Below are 26725 nucleotides of genomic sequence, written 5' to 3'. Positions count from 1 at the left end.
GGGAGGACAGCCACCCAGACCTTCTTCAGTTCAACAAGATGAAGGGAAGAGATGCAGGAACACTTAGTGCAACTACGGTGGAATTCTATCTGTACAGCACCAGTACCATGGCTTTAAAACATGGAAGTGGTTCTCAAGGTCTACCTGGAAGTTTTCCAAATAAAAGCATCATCTAGCCCAGGGGTGTCGAACTCCGGGCCTGGAGGGCCGCAGTGGCTGCAGGTTTTCATTCTAACCCTTTTCCTAATCAGTGAGTAGTTCTCACTGCAAATTAACTCCTTTTCCCTTTATTTTAATATCCCTGTTTTTAAGGATTCAGTCCTCTGAATTGATTTGTTTCTTCATTAAATGGCAGCCAAACAGAAATGAGACTTGAAACGAGCCAACAGATGACCAGCTAAACTGGGATTTCAAACTCCAACCAATTTCACTCCAACCAGTCTCCTAATGAGAAGCTGATTCTTGCTTTTAATTAAGCCTGTTATTTATTTCAATGGCTTGTTGCTGCTCTCATTCTGCCACAGCAGACATTTCCAAATCTGTTGAGTTTTCCGTTTTTCAGTCATATGGTGGCTTGTTTGATGTCTCATTATTGTTTGGCTACTAATTAAGGAAAAGGAGACAATTAAGGGGCCTGAGTCAAGTTAATTAAAACGAAAGGAAAAGAAGTTAATTAGCAGTAAGAAACGGCTCACTAATGAAGAAGATGGTTAGAATGAATACATGCAGTCCCTGCGGCCCTCGAGGACCAGAGTTTGACACCTGTGATCTAGCCAGTCTCACTTTGAGTTTGGAGGTTGAAGAGCAAATGATGATGAGTGCTCATCTGGTTGGAGAAGAAGAGGACTGATGGGGTGAACAAAGTAAGAGAAGTGTTTGGAGGAGCGTTGTGTGTGTGAAACATTTTGAGAAAATGTGCTAGGGATCCTGTAGTTGAGTTAGCAAATAATCATGTCTAGGGTAGCCTTAAGAACTCTTTAAACAAATGGTTCTTAAGCAGGTGGAAAGTGGGGTGGGCACAAGATGACTGAAAGTAATTATAAAATTGCAGCACAATACTCAAATCAGTAAAAATCAAGCTACAAAGCGGACCTCTTCATTAATATCCTAAATGTGATACACAGAGTATGCAATGACAATGAGGTTTCTCAAAAAACTCCTGTAACATTCTTTTCATAGATCAAATCCATATATAGTCGAATACATTTACACCGAGCATTAAAATGCATCTCCAGTGTCCAATATGCAGGAGATCACAGCGCAGCTAGTAGTCTGTAGCTGCTCAGAATGATCCAACAAGAAAAAGTGAGAAGAAGGAGACATGCCACACTACCTCAAAGAAACTCTGTGTTTTTGAAGAATCCAGGCACTTTGTAAGCGCTGGAGAACTTTTGTCGAATGCCATGGAGATTACGTAGAAAAATTACACAGTTGTATGACATCTTTGCTGCAATAAATTAAGATTTTCATTTGATTCACTCTAATATTATCTATATCGTAGTTTCTTAAACTATGGATTGTGACCTATTTTGGATTGCATGTTGTCTGGATTTGTGCAAAGTAGATTTGAGAATCAAAATAGTACATAATGGGAAAGGGTCATGTGCGGGGTGCGGGGAGTCTTGTGATGGGTTGCCATGGGCAGTTTGACCCCCCACCCCCAGGTGATGATCGGCAATGATTCTCCAAGTAACAAAGGGTGTGATGGTTGGGAATGATTCTCCAAGTGACAAATGGGAAGATGGTCAGCAACAATTCTCCACATGACAAAGGGAATGATGGTTGCCAACGATTCTCCAAGTAACAAAGGGGTGACGGTTGGGAGTGTTTCTCCAAGTAACAACAGATGTAACTGTCGACAACGATTCTCCAAGTGACAAATGGGATGATGGTCGGCAATGATTCTCCAAGTGACAAAGGGGATGAAACTCAGCAACAATTTTTCAAGAGGGAGAGGAATGACAGTCACCAGCAATTCTGGGTCTCGAAGACTCAAAAAACATAAAAATTGGTTTGCAAGAGAAAAGTTTAAGAACTGCTAATCTATTTAAAGTTGTTAGCTGTTTTTATGTCTGTTTGTTTGTTTACCAATCATGCAAAAACAGCTGAAAATTTTGCATGTGCATTGTTGTTGGTCCAACTTAAAACATAGACTATATGGCATAACGGGGAAGAGGGAGAAGCAGCCCAAAAACTACTGCTGACACAGGGACTACAATTCCCATAAAGCAACAGGAGCATGCTGGGACTGATGGGAGGACACAGCTATCAGTGTATACAAATGTTTGTGGAGGCCAAAGCACGATCTCATCTAACACCACAGGTACAGCATCTTCTTCTCAACTAATTTGGAGAACAACTTCACAGTCTTGTCTTTCATGTAAGAGTATATGTTTGTCTCATCATAGGTTGTGTTAAGAAGTTGAATTTCCAAAAGACAGATTCTTTTACCATTTTATTTATACCCAATTTGGCAAGCGGCTGGGGCTGGAACCCAGCCGGGATGCCCGGAAGGACTGGAGGAGGGATTACGCCTACTCCAGACCACGAGTGGGCGACTGCCCTGGTGGCTTTGGGGAGCACGGGAACTGAGCTTGGAAGCTCAACCCTATAGGGGCCCGTGGCCACCTCCAGGGGGTGCCCCAATGCCTGAGGAGCCCTGGCCACACCTGGAAGTGCTGGGGGGAAGACGACCAGGGACTCCCAGAGTGCTTCCGGGTGCGCAGCCAGTACTTCCGCCATACTGAGGAGTGCCGGTGGACGATTATTGGGAAGCACCTGGAGCACATCTGGGTGATTATAAAAGGGGCCACCTTCCTCCGTTCAGTGGCTTGAGTCGGGAGTGGAGAAGGACGGAGCTTGGGAGGAGAGGAAAGGAGGCGGCCTGAAGAGAGGCAGTGTGAGAAAGGCCTGGACTTTAGAGGGAGTTTTGGGGTTGTGTGTGTTTCACTTGTGTAAATATGAATAAACGTGTGTTGGGTGTTGTAACTATGGTGTCCGCCTGTCTGTGTCCGGGCTGCTTTCCACACCAGGTAACACTGGGCACTTCAGCTAGTGTAATAACACACACAAAAAATAGTCAAATGCTGCTGCTGTATCACATAAGGACTGGCATTGTGTGTTCCTCCGCCATTGCAGCATATCTGTTTGTTACTCAGAGGAATGTTAACACAAACTTATGAATATTCATGTAAACAGCTGCAAGGAAGTGGAAATAGAATTACAGGAAGTTAGTGGTTAGACAGCATGCTTCACAAATAGTTTGTGTTTGTTAGTCCCAGTTTCAAATGCCAAAGACAAGAACAGTACAGTGAGAAGGCTTTGCTTCAACGGGACTAACAATCACAAACTATTCGTGAAGCATGCTCTCTAACCACTTCCTGTAATTCTATTTCCTCTTCCTTGCAACTATTTACATGAAGTCTGTGTTAACATTCCTCTGAATAACAAACAGCTATGCTGCAAGGCAGAACACTGTGTCTTAGAAATCAGATCAAATTTTGTTACGTTCAGTCATACACAATACAATATATGGTGGAATGTTTGGTTGCTGAACTGCAAGACGAATCATATAAAAATATCTAATTTTAACAGTTGTCTTTTAAACAGTCTACACTCATAATCCTGCAATGCTTCACCCACCAGTATGAGACATAGAACACTAGTGGGCTGACTAAATATTCCTGCATACACCTTGTGCTTCAGTGAAGTGTTGATTCACACACTACGTATGTACAGAACTTCAAAGAGTTTAGTTACTGGTGAAACTCCACCTCAACCACAGTAACTTTATCCGTCTCGAAACTGCAGAGGAGAACTGTTGAACTGTTGGACACTGCAAGAACAAAAGTAAAAAAAAAACCCAAGGGGGTTCCACAGGTCTAAACCCACAATAGCAACTAATCATCTCATCACATTACTTCACAATACACACAATGCTCACAAAAAATGGTCAATTTACTCCAAAATAAGTTAATGTGCAGATTTGCAAAACACGTCATACATTTTAAAAGGGAATTTTACAATTAGTAGCGGATTTGGTAAATATTATGTGCACATTCACCATTCAAAAGATGACAGGCCCACTGCACTGTATCTTGTCTATGATGGTGCCAGAAAGTAATGTTTATTAATAATTAACAAAGTTTTAAGTTTTCATAAATTCATTCAATTGTTTTTGTCTTACATGAGTGTCCTTTTCATACAAGCAGCATAGCCTACAGGCTGAAGTGTAAAGTGCTGGCCACTGCTGACTTTCTTATGGGACACTGACAGAGCCATTTCATCTGAAATATTGAAACAAGTGCACTGTACACTTGATAATGGCATTGGGTGAAACTTTTACCAAAATAAATAACTGTGAACAAATCATACTCATCGACCCAGAAGGGCAGTTATTTAGAACCTTGATTATCCATGAACTGAATAATGGTGTATATATTTTTTTTAAATTGTGCATCAAATATAAAAATGAACACAAAAAAACATGCACATAAAATTAATGCAAGAATGTGTCATCTGTTAAATGTTGCTTAGATTAACAAACAGGAACCACACAAAATCCAGTTGTGCATCAGTTTAAAAATAACAGCATCCTAATTGTGAGAATCTGCAGGCAACAACAGGACCAGGAATACGTCATCGCAACACTTCATGACAACAAAAGACAGCACATCAGAACTTCACTGAGAGCCTGCACAATTATTACAATGCAGCTAGTAGAAGAAATAAAACACATTATATGGCCAAATGTTTATGGACACCTGACCATCACACCTATATGAGCATTGTTGGACATCCCATTCCAAAACCATGGGCAAGAATGTAAAGTTGCTCCTCGACCTCTTGAGGTTATAACAGCCTCCATTCTTCTGGGAAGGCTTTCCATGAGATTGTGGTGTGTGTCTGTGAGAACTTGTATACATTCGGCCAAAAGAATTGCAGTTCATCCCAAAGGTGTTCAAGATAGGTGAGGTCAAGGTTGTGTGAAGGCCTCCATATCTGTTTGGACTTAGCTTAGCACACAAAGGCCTGCCCCAAGCTGTTGCCACAAAGTTGGAAGTCATCTAATATGTCTTTGTATGCAGAAGTATTAAGAGTACCCTTCACTGGAACAAAGAGACCTCACCCAAACCCTGAGATCAACCCTTTCTTGAATTTCCCCCAGGATCAATAAAGTATCTATCTATCTATCTATCTATCTATCTATCTATCTATCTATCTATCTATCTATCTATCTATCTATCTATCTATCTATCTATCTATCTATCTATCTATCTATCTATCTATCTATCTATCTATCTGAAAAACAGCCCCAGGCCATTATCCCTCCACCACTACACTGTACATTAGGCACAGTGTACTGGGGGGCAGTGTTCTTCTGACATCTGCCAACCCCAGATTTGTCCATCAGACTGCCAGATGGTTGAAGTGTGATACATCACTCCAGAGGACATTTTTCCACTGCTACTGAGTCCAATGGCGTTGTTAATTACACCACTCCAGCTGACGCTTGGCATTATTCATGTTGGTCTTGGCCTTGTGTATTGCTGCTTGGCCATGAAGCCCCTTATTCACAGTTCTTATGCTGATGTTGCATTCAAAGACAGTTTGTATCTTTGTTGTGAATGATGCAACACACGATAAGTCATTTTTTATGTGTTATGTGCTTCAGCACTTGCTGGCCCCACTCTGTGAATTTGCGTGGTGTTCCACTTCATGGCTGGACTGTCACTGCTCCTAGATCCCTCCACTTCACAATAATGGCACTTACATATAGACCAGTGGAGATCTAGCAGAACAGATATGTCATGTACTGATTTGTGGCAAAAGTGGAATCCAATGACAATGGCATGTTTAGCGTCACTTAGCTCTTCAGTGCAACCACATCTGTTTGTCAACTGAGATTGCATGGCTATGTGCTTGATTTCATGCACCTGTTAACAATGAAACAGTTGATTTCATTCATTTGGAGGGGTGTCCATATACGTTTTGCCTTACAGTACACATTATTAGTCTTCTCTGAGCAGTAGCATGCAAAATTAGAAGTTGGAAGAAAATGAAAATGTGGCCATCTGCACCCTGATTATTTTTAATGAGGAAAGCATGCAAAGAAAGAAAGCACTCATTGACATTTTTAGAACACACAAATAGAGCATTTTGGACAAGAGCATGTGACTTCATGCAGTATCTTTACCCACAGCATTGTGGTTCCTTGTGTGGAAATGCAACCAGTACATGAAAAAGTTATTTGATTGCTATAAAAACTCATGAAACCAATATGAATGATCACGTGATGCCCCTCATCTTAAAGATGACAATCAGTACTTACTATTTCAATGTCAAATAACCATAAAGTAATCATCAGCAAAATCTGAAAATCAGCAATTATAAGAAGGACGTTGATTGATCTCTTGTGCTTTTTTTCATCATAGATAGATAGATAGATAGATAGATAGATAGATAGATAGATAGATAGATAGATAGATAGATAGATAGATAGATAGATAGATAGATAGATAGATAGATAGATAGATAGATAGATATGTGGCCTATTCAAATAACTTCACTTTGGAACTGTCAGAAGTGTCCTAAATTAGAGAGACTTCTTTTGATTTTGCATACTTCAATGTATGGCCTGTGAATCCCTCACATTCATAAGTAATTTTACCTGCATGTCAAACGCCATACTGCACAGAGATGATTTTTAAGTGGCATTAACACAAAAAAGCCTTTGTTAAAGTCCATCCATCCATCCATTATCCAACCTGCTATATCCTAACTACAGGGTCACAGGGGTCTGCTGGAGCCAATTCCAGCCAACACAGGGTGCAAGGCAGGAAACAAACTCCGGGCAGTCAATCATTTTCTAATCTGCTTAGTCCTTAACAGGGTTGTGGTGGTTGGGGGTTGCTGGAGCCTAACCCGGGTAGCATAGGGTGCAAGGCAGGAACGAACGCCAGACAGAGTGCCAGCCCATTACAGGGCCTAAGCTAAAGTATTACCAAAAAATACTTTGTACCTTATTCCAAATATGTTGCTACTTCTATGAGTAAAATGCAGTAAATGTGTTGCCTGTTGTTGCTGGCAGAGGTGCAGCGACAGAGCAGGCAAGGCAGGCAATTGTCTGGGGCCCCAAACTGGAAGGGGGCCCCAAGGGCGTCTGTTTGCATACTTACTCATTGTATTGGCAAGTCCACAAATTTCTGTGGAAGCAGAGCACTCCAACGACATGGTCGGACACCCCTAAGGGTCTCTGTTGTGAGAGTGTTTGTGATGAACGTTGCTTTTCTAGTAACATTAAATGTAATCTGAGCTAATTTCATAAATCACAAAGATCATTTACAAACATTGGATTGACTCAGATGGTTCAGACAAGTTGACCATTCAGCTTTAGTCTCTCCAGAACACACTGTAGTCAGTGCACAACGATAACATTGGCAGCATCAATTCAGCCACAGGGCAAGGGTAAGTTGGACGGGTGTCTAAGAAGTCCAAATGTGGTCCCTCAGCAGTCATGACTCTTCCTATCACTGTTGCTTCTGGTGAGATAAGTTTTCATCTTTAAAGTTGTTTTACAGATGTCTTACTTGACATCTACCAGGTGCCAGGAGACGCTTTCACCTGAGCTCTAACTTCAATAACAGAGCTTTTTGCTTAGAACTCCCAGAGTCCCCAGAATCACCTCTGGTTACTGGTATTTCTTTGTCACCACTGAATATCAAGTTAAAAAGACGAATCTGGTACCAAAATCACTGCACTGGTAACAATGAAACTGGACTACATCATATTGCATGGCGTTATTCAATTCTTACATGTTGAGAACCATTAGCTATAACATACTGTATACTGTACTGCTGTTCAAAATGAAGTGCATTTGTGTCTGCTTGGAAATGGCCCGAGAATTTTTTTTAATGTATTTTCACATGCTCCAGAAATCAACTAGACCTTTCAAAATTAACTGGACCTAGGGGTTAAACAGACAGGGGTTCAAAGAAATACAATTAAATAAAGTCATCATGAAAGTTCCTTAAGACACCCAGAGCTATAATTTTATATATTTTTATATATATATATATATATAGATTGAATTGATTATCCATCTATTATCCAACACAGGGCACAAGGCAGGAACCAATCCCAGGCAGGGTGCCAGCCCACCACAGGACACACACAAACACACCCACACACCAAGCACACACTAGGGCCAATTTAGAATCGCCAATCCACCTAACCTGCATGTCTTTGGACTGTGGGAGGAAACCGGAGCAAACCCACACAGACACGGGGAGAACATGCAAACTGCACACAGGGAGGACCCGGGAAGCGAACCCAGGTCCCCAGGTCTCTCAACTGTGAGGCAGCAGCGCTGCCCACTGCGCCACCGTGCCGCCCTGAATTGATTATTGTCATTTTAATCATGTAAAAGATAATATTTGGATAAATGTTATACACTTTAATATCTTATATTTTCTTAATTGTATCATGATGGCTCAAATTAGACTGTTATAGCATCTGACGCAAGGAATCAACACTGTAGACATATAAGTCACTGCATAAAAATCTGTAAACAACCCTGGTCATTTTTTGTTGACCTCTTCTATCTGTTTGTCCAGAAATGTGATTCCATTTGTGTGCATGGATAATCAAGGTTCTACTGAGTCGTGTAAAATTCCCTTTTTGATTACACTACTGTATTAACAGCATGCCAGGCCCAAGTACCATACATCACAGATCGAAGAGATGGAGAAGAGGGTTGAAAGTTAGATCCCAAAATTGTCACCAATATTTCCCGTTAGTTAACACCACACAGAATCATATTGAATCATATACTATACCATTCCCCCCGCTACCCTCCGTGTACCACTCAGGCTTCACTGTGCTGACAGGTAATCTTGTATAATTGGGAATAGGTGAAATGAAAAGGTCTGAAACTGAAGTTAGGAAGAGGGGTTATGAGGAAAGACAAACACTGTTGCCTGCAGAAGGACACAGATATGGATTTTATTGATTCACATACATTTGCTTCCCATTAATAGTGATACACAACAAATGTGGAAGTCAAGGGGACTCCAGGAATGCTCCAGTACTGCAATCGTTTTCTGCATTGCTAGTTGTTGAGACGTGCTGAATGTACAGTACATATGAAATGAAGGCTGTGGCACATATGGGTGGAACTGTGGTTCCAATCTTCGCCTTGCTACTTCTGATGTGGGCTAAGGAACAGATGTTGTGTATTTTTTGGAGTACTAAGCGTCTTAAAAGGGAACTTAAATATACCAAAGTTAGACAGAACTTTATTTGTCCCCAGGGGGAAATCTGTTTTTTTACAGAAGCTCTTTATATAAATAAATACATAAATAGACAGAAAAATAAATATATATGCATACACGCTATAGTCTGAATACACACCAGAATGACTAAAAAGGAAGAAAAATATGCAAACAGTGAAAAGTCTGTATGAACTGAGAAATAAATTTTAAAAAATCATGAAATATACCAGCATTAAATAACATACAGTGCTCTCATCCACATCACCCTCTAATAACATAGCAGAATAATCTTCAGCATGAAGATGCCGCTGTATGAATTTGTGTCTAATTTAAGTCAAACTGTAAATGACATGACCATCTTTTTAATATATTAACAGCTGAACTACTGAACTTTAAGATGGTCACCTTAGGATAGGTCAATATGTTTAGAATCTGGGGTGCCATCAACTTGCAGCACCACAGAGCATTCCAATAAAAAGAAAAGCTTAAGCCTTCAAGAAAATGAATCAGTCAGTTAATCATCCAACTAATATATGAATTTGCCAAGAACGAAATAAAATGAAAAGAGAGATATCAGTAAACCTGTCACACATTTGTGAATTCTTTAAGTACCATTAGGTCCATGGATGAGAGGAAACAAAATGAGTAGATATTGCTAAGATTACATCCATGCAGCTATGTATTAATTTAAAAATGTAGACATTAGTCTTTGTTTTCACCTTCAGTCCACGCTACTTTGATGTTTTTTAACTCCTGAAAATGCAGAGTTTTGAAAATGCTCTCCAGACATGTATACTTCTGAAACTGCCAACTTGGCACTGCAATATGTACAGGCGAAAACAGAGACTTTTAAAAACACAGACTCTAATCAAATTCTGATTTTGTTTCTTCTGTTAGAGGAGAATGGGCATCCTGGCTGGGTTGGAGGATGACTCATTACCCGGACGAGAGGCCAGTGCAATGACTCAAGTGAATTGGCTGGCGGGACGAGGAAATAAATCTGTACCCGGCTGGTACAGTTTAATGGACGGACTAATAAAAGCCAAGGATCAGCAGTGGTTCCATTCCCCATATGGTAGGTGGCAGTGTTTCTTGTATGTTAGCCCAGTTGGGACACCCGCAGGGGTACTTGCGGGTTGGAGTCTGGAATTGCAGCAATGTTGGGTTCCCTGGGTTTTCAAAAGAGGATGCTGTCAGGAGAGGACCTCCCTACTTTTTCTTTGGCCTGGAAGTGCTTCCTCAAAGACACAGCATGACAATAAAGCATTACCAGGTCCGGCTTAAAAGGAGTCTGCTGCCACACATTGGGGAGTCAGAGTCAGGAGGCAGCAGGCAACACTCAATAGAGGTAGAAAAGGAGGCAGAACTGTTTAATTTGTGTTGTTGTTGTGGCTGATTGCTGGACAGGATTGTGAAGAGGTGCTTTGTAAGAATACATATCTTTTACTTTATTCTAAAAATGTGTGTTGTATCACTATGTCTTGGGTTTGGGGCCCAGTGACGCCCCTTTGTGGTCACAATTGGCGTAGTCGTCAGAATTTTCTGGTCGTCTATTCAACAGAAGACCTGCAATACAAATTTATTGTGGCCAGTTGTGAACACAAGGGAGTGCCACTGGGCCCCAAACCTAAGACACAGTGATACAGTTATTACCAGAAAAAATACAATTTTGTCAGAAATGTCAGAGGGTCTGCTTGCACAATTTAAAATGGAAATTGGGGATTTGATTTTTCATAAAAGCAAAACTTCAAATGAAATGTTTACAAGAACCAAACAATATCAGAAATGAGAAGGTATAGCAGTCTGCATGTGTGTGTCTATACAGTACAAGGGTGTGTGGTGAAGTTTCCTCAGATGGATTAAACCATTTTGTTGAGGACACATTTTTATGCACTATTATAACTTTTCCTTGGTGAACATGATTAGACTAAGTAAGGTCTTGGGGTACAGCTGCCCATTTTAATGTTAATGGAGAATTTCACTTCCTTCACGGTCGTAGTAACTACATTGTGAGAAGCTAGCTGCTTGGAGCCATGATTCAGATAGACGTCACCCTTGCCCTGAAACTCCTGAGGTGGAGGATTGTGGTGAACGAAAAGAATTTGTTGATTCTATTTGAGATTATCCAGAAACTTGAAATGAACAGGAGGAAGCACATGTAGAAATGAAGACAAGAGAATCATTCAGGCATTTCACAAATATCACTTTGTGCAAAAAGGGTACAAAGCTTAGTTTGTCTGGAGAACATTGGGAGTCGGGTTACATTAGACAGCCTCTGTTTGCCGCTCTTTGTCTAGATTTATTGTAGCACTTTCTTCTTGTCCCCCTTAATATTTCTGCATATCCTGTTTCCTCAGATAAAAAAGAGGCCATGTCCAATGACACACCCTAGAACAATTATAAAAGGTACCCCCTACTAAATGCCCACCATCTGAAGATCCAGAAAGTAAATGACACAAAGATACAAGAAATCTGAGTCAGCATTTCAAATATCCCTATAAACTGGATGTTATTGTTTCATATTAGCCTAATTTATTTCTATTTATTTCTGACTTTTAAAATGGTATTGCCGAACAGGGTTGAGTGTTTGTTGACAACTGAAAGACTGCAATGTAGAAGTCAAAACTTTGTACAGCTTAACAGAACCCTTTAGCAGTTACTTACCTTTCTCACAAAATTGGCCTGTAAATCCCATGGGACAAATGCATTGCTTTTTGGTACACACGGCACCATTCATGCAAGGATTTTCTGCCAGGCACATATCCACAATGATCTCACAACGGTCACCTGCCAAAGCAAAAGATTGTTATATTGATTACTAATTGTAATTTTTTAACCTATGATTCCTCTCAAGTAACTTTAAATATATGATTTATTATGCATTCCCAATTAGGTTCCAACTGTTTTACTCAACACTCCAAGTAAGTGAGAAGTAGTGTTGATTGGCACAATTTGGGAACACTTTTTGTAGTAATATGCTGTGTTTGCCAATGACTTTGATAGCTGAGTATTTTGTTTGTAATTTTCCAAGCAGCTGGCTTGGACAAAATTATTTTTTACGATGCCCCATAATACTTTGAGAGACTAGTGTGAGATCACAAAGCTGTAGCAACTAATGTTGAATAGGACAGCCCCCCACTGATCCAAGTAGAGGGCTAAAAATTGGCAGAAAATTTGAAAATACATTTAAACACAAAACGTGAATGTAGAAGGAAACTGGAAATGTGTTGGTATATTCATGTCTTAATGGTAATGTCTTTTTGTATGGGCTTGTATGTGGCCTGTGTGTAATACCTAAGAGCCAGTCTTAGAATGTTTAATGTTAGAATGTTAGGCTTAATTTCAATAAATAGAATATCAGTTTCTTATAGTCACTTAGAATATCATATAGTCTTTTATCCCGTCCATCCATCCATTATCCAACCCGATATATCCCAATTACAGGGTCATGGGGGTCTGCTGGAGCCAATCCCAGCCAACATAGGGCACAAGGCAGGAAACAAACCCCGGGCAGGGCACCAGCCCACCGCAGGGCACGCACACACCCACACACCAAGCACACACTAGGGACAATTTAGGATTGGCAATGCACCTAACCTGCATGTCTTTGGACTGTGGGAGGAAATCGGAGCGCCTGGAGAAAACCCATGCAGACACGGGAAGAACATGCAAACTCCGTGCAGGGAGAACCCAGGAAGCAAACCCAGGTCTCCTTACTGCGAGGCAGCAGCGCTACCCACTGCGTCACCGTGCCGCCCACATCTTTTATCCCCTGTAAATTAATATGAACTTTTTAGCTATGTCTGTATACAGAGTGTTAATTAAGCCAGTCAAGAAATAGCTCCACTGTTAGCATGGACTGTTAGATAAGTTTTCAGTTTACAAACAGAAGATGGCATACAGTTTTCTGACCGTGCTTAATGTGTATAAAGTTCAAAGGATGAACAGCTCAAATATCGAAGAAGGAAGCAGAAATAGCTTGGAGAAGAGCAACTGAAATGTTTTAATAATTGGACAACAGGTTGGCTGTTACTCCCTGGTACAGAATAAGGTTCATCATTTACGACTTATGTAATCCACAGTGGCACATGCCATAGACACTGAAGTAAAGGACAGCCATCTTGACTCACCTTCATACCCCTCCTTGCAGATACATTGGTACTCGTATTCTCCTGTCAGGAAACATGTCCCCTTGTTAAGGCAGGGCATCCTGTCACAGGGACTGTCATCAGTGCACTGCGAGATGTCCTCACTGCGAGTGAAGCTATAGGAGATATCCACCTTCTTGCCATTGATTGAGACCTGGAAAATACTTAAATGTTTAATTTCTTGTTCTGGCAGAAACAAGAGATTTACTATAAACAGGAATAAGGCATTAAACTAAAAGCCTAGCGATTAAAATGTAAAGCTTTTTTTTGGACCTGGGTCATGCAGTTTAATGTAACATAGGCCTTTAATGTATATAAAAAATATTTAGTATGTAAATTGTCATATGAAAATGATATAATGTATTTAAAGAAACATTTTTAGATTATACTAATATAATCAAATATACTAGCAGACATGTGGAACTCCGGTCCTCAGATACAGGTGGTTCATACAGAGAGAGATAAACATTTCCATTTTGGCCACAAATTCTTTTGTTTCCAGCATGAAAAAGACCACCCCACAGTGGAATCACCTATGTAAGTCCTGCTTTTCAAGTGAACACTGATGTAAGGATGTAAAAGCAAAGTTTGCATACAGACAGAGGTTGTTTTGGAATGATGCTGTGCTACCTTAGTGTGTAACTTAACCAGCGTGTATCACATAATAAGCTTTTGATTAACACCAAGATCAAGCTGCTAGCCCCAGGGGATTGTGAGTACTTGTGTGGTAATCAATGACTTGCCTTCTGCATTTGTATTGATGGTCACTGGGGATTGCAGCCCTTGTTCTTCTGGGGTGCCATAATGGGGTTTATTGGGCAATGTAAGCGGCGTCTATGATTTGCTTCACAATCAGCTGATTCTGGGGCTGTCGTTAATCTTAATCCTACTACATACACAGCATCTGCAATTTGCTTATGCCCAGTAGATGTCGCTGCTCTTTTCACTCTACCACCTCACTTTCTCCAGCAGCCTGCCTATGCAGTTTGTTATAAGAAAGGCGTGAAACCTGATAGCTTTACAAGGGTTGCCATCAACCAAAAGCTGCACTTCACCTGCCTCAATCATGTCATAAACTTTCAGTTGAGACCAAGACCAAGGTTGTAGCCCCAGTGGTTTGTGAGTAATCGCATGACAATCACGTGACACATGCAATTTCCTATCTAATGGAACATTGTTTTCTGCAGTACCTGAAATGGTCCTTTCCCTAGGTCAGGGGTGGCGAACTCCAGGGTTCGAGTGCTGCAGTGGCTGCAGGATTTCATTCTTACCATCTTCTTAATTAGTGACCAGTTTTTGTTGCTGATTAATTCTTTTAATTAACTTGACTCAGGCCCCGCAGTTGTTTCTTTTTCTTTAATTAGCAGCCAAACGATTTGAGACACAAAACAAGCCACCACATCACCAGCTCCCCTGTGCCCATTACACAATATCTGAAATTAAAGCGAGGTGATGATGTTGGTAAGGCTGATCTCTCAGGTCACCAAAACATTTTGACGGTGCTCTTAGAAAGAACAGAATAACAACAGTTTTCAAAATGTGTGCTGTGGCAGAATGAGAGCAGCAACAAGCCATGTAATTAAATAATGGGTTTAATTAACAGCAAGAATCGGCTTCTCATTAAGAAAGTGATTGGAGTGAAATTGGTTGGAGTTTGAAGCCCCCGTTTAGCTGGTCATCTGTTAGCTTGTTTCACATCTCATTTTTGCTTGGCTGTCATTTAATGAAGAAAGGAATCAATTCAGAGGGCTGAACTCTTCTAACAGGGCTATTAAAATGAAGGAAAAAGTTAATTAGCAGTGAAAACTGGTCACTGATTAGGACAAGGGTTAGAATGAAAACCTGTAGCCACTGTGGCACTCCAGGCCTGAAGTTCGCCACCCCTGTCCTGGGTGCTGTTTCCAGCTGAATGGGCAGGCCCTATTGACCCAGTGGCATTTTAGGCTTATCTTTGGCAGTGTGCGTGTGTGTGTGTGTATGCGCAACCTGAGCGTTCCAGTTTAGTGCTGGTGCTTGAAGGCTAGAACCCCTTATTCTTGGCACTAAAATGAGAAGCAGCTTTTTTTATTTATTTGAACTTCCAGTTCTAACTAGTCCCAAACAAGGCTATGCAGCACAAGCCAGCAAATATGTCTGAACAATCCAATATCTTTTGCACTACTTTAGGTAGCTACAATATCAGGAATTCGTCAAGAACAAGACTTTGAGCCGATCAGAATGACGATGAGCAGCATTGTGATCTTCACCCACTGCTGGGGAGAACTGCCTGATGGTATTAAGTTTGAAAAACCTTAGGTGTGATTCTTTCACCTACTGTATGTAATTGAAGTCAGCAGTATAAAGCCCCTGCTTCTAAGAAGTGCTTAGTCCTGCTGTGGAAAGTACAGTTACACAGAAAATCATTTTTTTAATTGTCTGTGAGCTTCATGCTATCAAGCAAACACCTTGCTGCTTAACACCATAGGCTTATGTTGGAGTTATGCTAAGTCTGAAATCTGCATATTAATTTTGTTTTATTGCATTACAATATGTAGTTGAGAGGCTCTCAGTTTACTTAACATTTAAATTTATTTTGCTGTAAACTGCTGGGTGGCCTCACATAGTCAGATGTATAATACATACGACTGGAGACAACCATGAGTGAATTGTGCTTACAAGAGGGTAGGAACAATTAGGCAACTCACTGATGTCTTACTTTAAACCAATCTGATGCCTAATGAAGGTGGCGCTTAAAGTACGGACGGTAATACTGAACTGCAAAGATCAGATGTGTGCTTGCTAATTTGATACAATGGAGAGTGATCTTCTGATTACGATAAACTGTCAACAGTCAGAACGTCTCTTAAAAAGTGCCCTATTAAAAATATAAATGTGTGATACAAGGGCAGTGGGCACACTGCACATGTTAAAACCAAACATAACCTGTTGCAGGAGAAATCCTTTCTTTAAAATTAGATTACATCAGTTGATTAGTGGTAAATGTGAACAGTTTCTTTGTCCCACTTCCATATGGCAGAAGGTTCTGTAGCACTGGTACCAGTTCTGCGAGGTTCAGCAACAGCTTTTGCCCCTTGGCTGTTCAGACCCAGTGCGGCCCTAAGATCTGCTCCTAGTACCTTATTAATATACAGAACATTTGTTTCACTTGTTGCTACTGTTGTTTTTAATCATTAGTTGTTATTATTTAATTATTGCCATTTATTTCAAATTATTACTACCCATTCACTTACCTATTATTTATTTACTATCTATTTATAGTACAGTATATTTCTTTACCTGTTTTCCAGTTGCCCTGTGTTTATCTACATGTTGCACCATGGTCCTGGAAAATGTTATTTCATGCCAATGTTGTAGCCAAAGGTGTGGAATATGTCACTGTGATCGTGAAGTTTATCTTATAAGACCTGATTTTACTCAAATTAAGAACAAAGTACTGGTGTAGCAGAAACCATCCAAACTATGCAAGCCAGCTGACAAAGAGAGAAACTGATACTGCCATAAAAGCAACTTAACAAAGAGATGAAAAAGGACGAGTGGGAATTACTAGGGCAGGCTATTAAAGGAGGGCAGGTGACTCCAGTGGTCTAAATGGTCCCTTTATGGTTTACAGCAACTGGGATATGTCAGTAGACGACGGTTTCCATGTTTGGTTATTACTAGTGCTGGGCAGCAATTAAAATGTTTAATCGTGTTAAAGCGCATGATTGTCTGCGATTAATCTTAGACAATCACAACAATCACATTGTTCAATAATGAACTCAAAATTAGTGTATTGCAAACACTTTAAACAAATAAGGTGCTTTTTAACAGTAGTATTCCCTTTACGTAGAAGCAGTTAAAATATTTCTTATAAATCTCAACTTAAACATTAATGTAATCAAATCAAATATAAAACCAAAGGTATTTGGCACTGCCAGGGCATTAACATTTTATCTAGTTTGTTACAGAAAAACAAGTTACCCTCAGAGCCCAGAGCCACGATCACAACATTATAACAGGCACCTACCAAGCAACAGCAAGTTAACATTTCTAAATCTGTTTTCTTCTTTATCTGAACAGATACCAGCAGAAACATTTTCTTTTATCAGGGAGCAGTATAAACAGTCTATGTTCAGTAGCAACTCATTAAGGGCTAAAATTTTTTCCAAAAAACTCAAGGCGCACAAAGCAATGGTTTCACACATAAATCAACATAAAATGTCTGCTGTCGGCACCTGTTTGCAGTTTGCGGCAGCAGCGGCTGCACAGGGGGCAGCTCGATGGCCAGCAGGAATGCATGGTGGACTGGCTGCCTGGCTGTCTTTGTGAGACGGTGGCAGTTGCAGTGAGATGCAGTATGGTTTGTATCTCCTGTCATCATAAGTGTCTGTCCCAGGCGAACGTTGCCATAGGTGCATCAGCTACACGAACGTGCTCAGCACCACAATCAGCTGGGAACCGATCAGCTGATGCCGATACGTCCCTTTCGTTTTCGATCTACATCACCAGATCACTTGCATCAAAATCGGAGTCCGACAAATCAGAGTCCGATTCAGCAATAATACAATAAAAGTCATCCACAGATTATTTTGCTTTGAGCATTCACGTTGGTATCTCTCCACATGCTATTTTAGAAACCATTTGCTCTTCGCCACTCATGCACGCACAGGGAATTGAGGTCAAATCAACAAAGCTAACTTTCCTTCTAGCAAAAGCATGTTGAAAAGAGCTGTAACAAGAAGATCACTGATCTCTACTGATCGCTAGCGAGACTGAGGCTTTCAAAATCCTTATATATAATTTGATAGTATCCGTATGTATTGTGTTCGCGTCAATACCCCGTATGTATGCTGTTCGCATCAATACCTCGACTCAATACAAGTTAGAACCATGCAATGGGACTCTGCCTCTGTAGTTAGAACATAACGTGGCAAACGCGGACGCAGTATTGCATGATTGGCTAAGAATGTTCAAATGCTACAGTGACGCTACTGGACGTCCGAGTATAGTAAGTCGGTGTTGGTTCGAGCAGATAACAGTAAGTTCGGTTGGTTTTTGGAACGTTGGTTACTTATATGGGAGAAATTATTTAATAATAATAATAATAATAATAATAGTAGTATTATTTAATAATTACCGTTATTAGTGTATACATGGATATAAATAATTACATTTAAACGATTCGCCAAAATCTGTTGTATGTAAACGATACTGTTTTAAACGTTATTGTTTTTTCATCAGAAAACCCTGTTTCCACGTCTACGTGTATTAGTTTAAATGGCACTTTTACCACTCGCAATAGGGCGGACGCGCTGACGTATCGTGTCGACTGGGCAACACAGTGAATGCGGCGTCTATCTATATATGTCTATGATTTGTTCGCTTTCCGACGTAGTGTAAATAAAGTAAATTCATCTCACTTTTGTGCGTATTCCATACGTAATACCATGTAACATATGATAATTCTCCTGCTTTACGTGAATATACCCATGCCACCGGAAAAAAGACATACAATTCCACGGTCCACTTCAGATGCCAGAGAAAAGTCTATTTCAAGGGCGTCTTAAACGCCACAGCAGACACAATCCAAAGTGGATGAACTTATAATAAAATGTGAATCAGAAAACTGTTAATTCTATTTCTATGTTCTGTTTCTTTCATTTGGGAAATTCACCAGTTATAGATTCCTGGGCAACGCCAGGTACTCCTGCTAGTAATAATAATAATAACAACAACAAAAACTGCGTTAATGCGCCATAAAATAATTGTCGGCATTAACTAATTAATGCATTAATGCGATAATAATGCGTTTACTTGCCCAGCCCTAGTTATTACACGTTCATATTTTGGCATGCCATTTCAGTCATGCTCTGCTAGAAAAAGATTATTTCCATATTTGGTTGTGTCGTGTGGAAGATGAATGTTCTCTTCGTTCCCTTGTACTAATCCTTGTCTAAGGAGTTAAGCAGAAGTAAGCTTTAAAAACATGATTTGCTGAGCAAACAGAAAAAAATATTTGTCAGAAGGACTCAAGGTCTAAGCTTCCACACTGAGACTGCCTTATCACGTTCTCCCTTTGTTTACATCTGAACGCCATAACAAGGAGCCAAGGAATCAAGTTGCACAAGGAGCATTGAAGGGGCTCAAGGATTGTGTATAATAAAGTGTTGACTGTTGCATTTTCATAATGAATATTAAATCACGCATTCTAGGGGTATAAAAACCTGCCCCACCCAATAAACAGTTGTTCAGAGAGCCCTGACGCTGTCATGTAATATTGATTGCCTGTTTTTCTGAAACCTGCTCACTGTGACGATGTAAAATAATAAAGCTGCTATATGACCCCGCTTGCTGTCTTGTCTAAGTGATCGTCCACAGTCGTGTTTATCTTTTGGAACCTTTGAACTGTAGAAACTGTATGAAAAGCTTTGGCAATTGCCCTAAACTTTGAAGCTCATCTCCAGACAGATGGACAATGTTGATGTCTGTTCCTAACAATGCCTTCTGCTTTGCCGAAGTTGAGAAACCCAATGTGTTGGTATTCCATTCCAGGACTGGGGTTTGTCAAGAGCTTCCTTTGAGTAATTATTTGCAGTGTAAGCTGACATTAAACAAAATTTAAGTGTATTTCTCCTATGTGATTTATTTCACATAACATTACCGCCATATCACTGAGGAGAGATATAGTCGTTTATTTTCTGTCTATTTAAATGAAGGTTAAGTAAAACACTGCAATCACTAACAAATTCATTCCCAGGTAGTGAGCACCCCCTGCTGGAGACAACTGTATGCTGCAATATGGTGTATGGATGCTATGATAATAAAGCCACTTGACTGGAACAACATGTCAATTGCAAGTGCTTTGTGTGTGCCCCTTGTTGTTGGATGTAAGGTTGAAAGAAATGGCAGCTAATTTTGTGAAAATATGAATTGCAATATACGCATTTGAAATAAAAGGTGTGTCAAACCCCATCAAAAGAGGTGAAAAAGACTGCCATGAGGAGATCTGATAATGAAGAACCACTGGAGATACAGATTTTGGTACTCAAAATGCCCAAAATCAGTAAATGTGAAGATTCCAGCAGAACCACAGAGAACCATACTTGCGTTAAAAGAATACTTCACTTTTTTTCTTTTTATTAAATTTGCAAAAAAAAAATTCTAAAATTGTGATTTGGTTTTGACTTTTTGGGGTTTTGAATGTTGCTTAATGAATTTAAATGATTTTAGCATAAGGCTGCAACGTAAAAAAAAAAAAAGTGAAAGGGTCTGAAAACGTTATGAATGCACTGGTAGCCATCAAAATGTCTAAAAATTAAGCCATAATGTCTGTAGGATTATTTGTGGGAGACATCTGGATTTTATGCAATTATAGCTACACTAGAGCATTCCTCTCTGCTCGCTTTGCTCGCCAGCCCCCTGGCCTGTGCTATGTACCAGCCACTTCGCGTCTCTGCCACTCCCGTTGCGATCGCTCCTCCGAATCCCCCTCTTAAATGGTGATACAATGGTAAATACAGTTTTTTTTTACCTATTCCTTGCTTGATCAGCTGCTGGCTTGCTGCTGCTGCTGTGCCGCGTGATCTGCATCTCACATGGCGCTTTCAACATTTAAAAGCCTGTGCAGAAGCTGTCCTACTCTTTGACATTTATTTCTGGCCCCAGGCGTGGTTAAATCTCTTGGCACAAAGTCTCATTTTGCGGGACGTGAGTTCTTGATATTTTTTAGTTTAAATCTAACAACTTCACATTAAAGTTCGATAGATTATGAAAAGAATGATACCAAACATATATGTGTAGGTTTTAAAATAAGCCAGATTTAAAGCGTGACAAAGAATGTGACATAAAAAGTCACATAAAATCGTTGCACTTTTAGGCTTAGGATTTTATATATGTAGTACAGAAGTCGAGAGTGGACGTACAACATCGTTATTTTTTTAAATTGTCTCCTCGTGATAATGGAATAATTTTATCGCGATCTCCAGAAAATGACACTTAACCTTTGCTCCTGGCATCGGGTTCGCTTAGATTGCGATGCTTATACAGCTGAAGCCTTGCTAACCGTCTTCTTAAATGACAGGCACTAATGTTATTATTTTCTTAACTAAAGCATAAACATATTTCAGCCTGCGTCAGCCCTTGATTGAACAGAAATGTGACGCACTGATCAATACAGTTCTGCTCTTCTGCCATTTCAAACAGGATGTGGCTTCAATAACCTAAACATTAAACGTTAGATACAATTATTTAATAATTTTGAGAGAACAAGATCTTTTGTTTTATCGAGATCTCAATAAAATTATTCTGTTATCTCGAGGAAACAATTTAAAAAAATAACGATATTGCACGTCCTCTCTTGGGTTCCGTAATATAGAGTAGATAAATAATTATGTAAAACGTGTTTGTTATTAGCGTTTCTCGTTTCTGGTGCTGATGTCTATGAGTGGTATTAGGAACTGGAAATACAGATGAAGTGATAACTGGAGATACTCTCAAGCAGAATAATAATAGTATCAGAATAAAAATGTTTGTGTGTGCTGGTGCACATACCCAGAATACCAATTTAAAAAACACTGGCAATGCAGAACACTGAATTAATTTTTTGAATACAAAAGCAAAAATATCATAAGCCACTGCCTCCAGTGTGTTTTCTAATAGGAATATTACACATAATCGTTTAAAGTCTACTCACCTCTCCAATGCATCCTTCAAAGAGTTCAGAGATGTTAGCTGGTTTAGGTATAATATTCAAGTTGGGGACTCCTCCCAGATACATAGGGGTGTGGATATTGAGTCCCTGCGCCTTCCCAGGAGAGGACTTGCTGATCTCTTTTTCATCATTTATTTTAAGTGTGCCATGCTGATTATTTCGTTCTGCAGTGATCCTGTGCCATCTGCCCAGAACTAAGGGCCCAGCACTGCGTAGTACTGCCATGCCTACAGAATAATACAATTGGTGAGATACAGCACTTTCAGACACACTGCCTAAAGGGTAGAATATTTATTTTAACAGATAAGAATGCTATTATTCTAAATGATTATATAATGTACATGTATGTACTGTGATGGGAAGTGGGATCACTGACCTTAAAAATTAATGACAATGAACAAATCACATAAAATTCCTGAGGTCCAACTGAAAAAAAGTCACCATGTATAAAGACATCAGACAAATAAATTGTCACACACATGCGAATAGGAGGGAGCTGAATGGTCCGAAAGAAGGTAATTCCACGCCAGGCCAGGGGGTGGCGGGTTGCGCTGAACACTCCTCTGCTTTCTTTCCAGACCAAATACGAGAAAATCTGATTCACAGTCAAAGACGTCAGTTCCGGTTTTGGTGCCCAGAAAGACGCCACTTCCGGTTCTGATGCCCTCAAAGACATCACTTCTGCTTCCAGTTTCCCACCCTAGATGACATCACTTCCGGAAGTTGTTCTATAAGACGACCTTTACTCCTGAGTAGTCAGTTCACTCTGAGAACTCGAACTGTGCACATCTGTGCTTCTTTAAAAACCATAGCAGCCAGGTATAATACTGTATATGAGAGGCTGCCCCAAACTTTCTTGTGTGTCTGAGGTTGACTTATTTTACAGAATAAATAATAATCATAATAATATCAGTCTTCTAGGAAGGTTTTAAGTAAGGGAAAATGAAAGAAACCTCTCAGACTAGGCAACAGTTACACATATTCTAGCCCGGCACCCTGTCACAATGTCTACTAGTTTCACCGGAAGGTTAATACCCTCAAGCTTAACTTTATTATATCATTTAGAAGCCTGAAGTACTTGGGAGACCACATCAATGACAGGTTGGATGGATCTCAGAACACAGAGGAACTACAAAAGAAGGGACAGAGAAGACTATTTTTTCTTAGGAGACTGCGTTCCTTCAATGTGTGAAGTGATATCCTTCACATCTCCAATAACTCTATGATGTCCGCTGCGATTTTCTACACTGTGGTGTGTTGGGCTGGTAACCTTGCTTCGAGAGAAGACCACCAAATCAACAAGCTAATTAAAAGGGCAGGCCAAGTTATGGGACACAATCTGGACCTCCTGGAGGTCGTAGCAAATAAAACTGAGTGCCATTATGAACAATACTTCACATTCCCTCTCTGATAGACTAACACTGAGGACTTTCAGCCAACTAGCAGAAGTAAGTCAAGAAACACTATGAGGGCTCTTTTGTACCAACAGCAATATGTCTGCAATATGCCTCACTCGTACTGGGACAACCAAGTCAGACGTTTTCTTTCTTTCTTTTTAAATTTGTTTTTTCCTTTTCAGTCATTCTGGTGTGTGTTGAAACTATAGTGTGTGTTTATAATGTATATGCACTACATGGACAAAAGTACTGGGACACACCTCTTAATTACTGAATTCAGGTATTTCAATCAGAGCCATTGCCACATGGGTATAAAATCAACCATTTAGCCATGCAGTCTTCATCTACATACACTTGAAGAGCTCAGTGACTTCAAGCGTGATACTGTGATAAGATGCCACCTTTGCAATAAGAAAATGTTGTCCCTGCTGGATATTCCATGGTCAGCTGTAAATGGTATTATTGGAAAGTAGAAGCATTTAGGAACAACAGTAACTCAGCCACGAAGCCGAAATCACCAAGTCCAATGCCAAGCGTCGGATGGAGTGGTGGAAATGTGTTCTACGGAGTGATGAATCACGCTTCTCTGTCTGGCAGTCACATGGGCGAGTCTGGGTTTGGCGGATGCCGGGAGAACATTAACCTACCTGACTGCATTGTGCCAACTGTGAAGTTTAGTGGAGGAGGGATATTGGTGTGGGGCTGTTTTTCAGAGTTTGGGCTAGACCTTACTTCTAGTGAAGGGCAATCTTAATGCTTCAGCTTATCAAGACATTCTGTGGAAACAGTTTGGGGAAGGCTCTTTTCTATTCCAACATGACTGTGCCCTAGTGCACAAAGCAAGGTCCATAAAGACATGGTTGGATGAGTTTGGAGTGGAAGTTGAACTTGACTGGCCTACACAAAGCTCTAGCCTCAACCCCATCGAACACCTTTAGGATGAACTGAAATGGAGATTTTGAGCCAGACCTTCTCGCCCAACATCAGTGTCTGACCTCATAAGTGCTCTACAGAATGAATGGGCACCAATTCCCACAGAAACACTGCAAAACCTTGTGGAAAGCCTTCCAAGAAGAGTGGGAGCAGTTATAGCTGTAAAAGAGGGACCAACTCCATATTAAACTCTATGTATTTGAATGCAATGTCATTAAAGTCCCTGTTGGTGTAATGGCCAGGCATCCCAATACTTTTGTCCATATAGGTGTACAGTATATATTTATATATTTATGGATGTATTTGTTTAAATATCTTCTGTAAAAAGGCAAATTTCCCACTGGGACCAAATAAAGTTTTAACTATCTGTCTAATATAGGGGTGTTCATATTTTTATAATCAACAAGACATGAACACTTCATTTTGGATTTTCATATTGGTGTCACTTAAGTTCAAATTGTTCTTAAACTGCATCAGGTGGTTCTACGTTTTCATTAAGATGATATGTACTTTTTAAAAAATTAGATATTCCATATTGTAATATATGCCAAAAGTCGTGAAGAGTTATCAAATTTTTATAAAGGTACAAGTGAAAACTATTTAATAAAGACTAATAAAATGTCTATTAAATAGTAAAACAGTAAACTCACCTGTTCCCAGTTCATATCGAAACTCAACATATCGATCTATGATAGCAACAGAAACAAAATCCTCCACCTTCGCCTTTTTGCCTCCACTGAAGAATAACAGCCCGTCTGGAAAGATTGGCTTGAACTCCAGATCAACACGCAGGTCATAGTGGATGTTAGTCAAGGGAGGGTAAGTGATAAAGGAGGTCTCTCCATTGAAAGAAGGTGTAGTCACCAAAGTGCCTAGAAAAGAGAAGGCAAAATTCGTCATGTATTGTATGCTGCAAAGCTGGACTAGTGGCTGTGTAGCTACTGCTTGTTTAATCCATCGACAGTCAGATTGTCCCAACTTTCAGTATTCTATAGCTCCTACTTTTTTCACCATTTTTAAATTACTTGACTGCTAAAATAAAACTAATGGAAATCTCAGAAGCTAAAACCCACCTGCAAGCATTTCATCTTCTCCTTATAATAATAATAATAATAATTCATTACATTTATATAGTGCTTTTCTCAGTACTCAAAGCGCTATCCACACAGGGAGGAACCGGGAAGCGAACCCACAATCTTCCACAGTCTCCTTATATGTCATTAGGTCATGATCATGGCCGGATTAAGGTGGGTGCTATTGATACTGCAGCATTAGGCCCATTCCTGAAATAGGCCCAGATGAAAACAGACAAGAATTTTCTGGAAGCTGAACAGTTTTCCTTTGCTATATTAACCTCAAAATAATTCTTAGAATGAAATTTGGAGTCCAACTTTCGAACGGCTAGACACAGCGTTACGTATTATACAGTTACTATTGTTCTTTGCACTGTGACGTAACTATAACATTGTTGTGTTTATTGTTAACTGAAGATTTCAAGTTAGTGCTATCAATTTGACATTAAACAGTTTACTTAGTAATTTAGCTGCGTTTTTTGCAATATCTTGGGGATTCTTGCCACTTTATTATTGTTCGGTAAGTGCCACATAGTAAATTTTTCACCTTGAAAGTTAGTTGTACAGTAAAAATCGATGGCTATTTAAATGGTTATCTGTAAAGGTAAAACTAAAAGCCGGCCTGCGGGCCCGGCATGGATGTTTAGAATGTTTTAAATCCTCAACAGGATTCTGGTCTATTATGAAATTTAAATCGTGTACAAATTTTTACCCCGAAGAGCCTGACATGAGTCACTTTGACACAATGTCTCTGCAAATTCATTTTTTTCTTACTCTGTTTCATCAGAGAATTGCGAAATTTTGTGTATTTCATTGTTAGGTTTTCTGCATTAAGTGCACTTTTCAGACAATTGCTATTGAATGTTGATGTTACATAGTTTGATGTTAATCTCGAGTTGTTACGATACTACGTCATTATTATTATTCATGTTCAATAAAGGCTGGCTGGTTGTGTCGCAAGCAATTAAGGCTCCTTGGTCGGTCTGAGTGCGCATGTACGGTGAGTGTCGAATGCACATGCACCAATGCCGAGAAAAAATAGGCCTTTTTTGTGCTGCAGCATGAGGCCCAATTTCGTCTTAATCTGGCCCTGGTCATGATTACTAAAAATCCCCTTTCTGATTCAGCTGAAGTCAGCTTCATACAATCACTGAGCATGTTAGTGTTGCTGCCTCACTGCTTCAGGGAGCAGAGTTTTAACGTCTGCCCAGTT

The 26725-nt window shown here is 40.0% G+C and overlaps 1 protein-coding gene across 7 annotated transcripts in view; it reads right to left on the bottom strand.

The window, feature by feature from the left end:
• The window catches only part of hspg2 (heparan sulfate proteoglycan 2), a 517600-nt gene that overhangs the window by 17521 nt on the left and 473354 nt on the right, over positions 1 to 26725 (bottom strand). For all 7 annotated transcript variants that reach the window (XM_051930340.1, XM_051930335.1, XM_051930339.1 and 4 more), the window contains 4 exons: positions 25090 to 25311; positions 22092 to 22336; positions 13403 to 13574; positions 11937 to 12059 (listed from right to left, as the gene is read on the bottom strand). In XM_051930340.1, coding sequence (XP_051786300.1) covers positions 11937 to 12059; positions 13403 to 13574; positions 22092 to 22336; positions 25090 to 25311 — 762 coding nt within the window. The remainder of the gene's footprint in view (positions 1 to 11936; positions 12060 to 13402; positions 13575 to 22091; positions 22337 to 25089; positions 25312 to 26725) is intronic.

Source organism: Erpetoichthys calabaricus, chromosome 8 (genome assembly GCF_900747795.2).
Source record: "Erpetoichthys calabaricus chromosome 8, fErpCal1.3, whole genome shotgun sequence".
NCBI lineage: Eukaryota > Metazoa > Chordata > Cladistia > Polypteriformes > Polypteridae > Erpetoichthys > Erpetoichthys calabaricus.
This window is presented reverse-complemented; position numbering and strand designations above follow the sequence as displayed.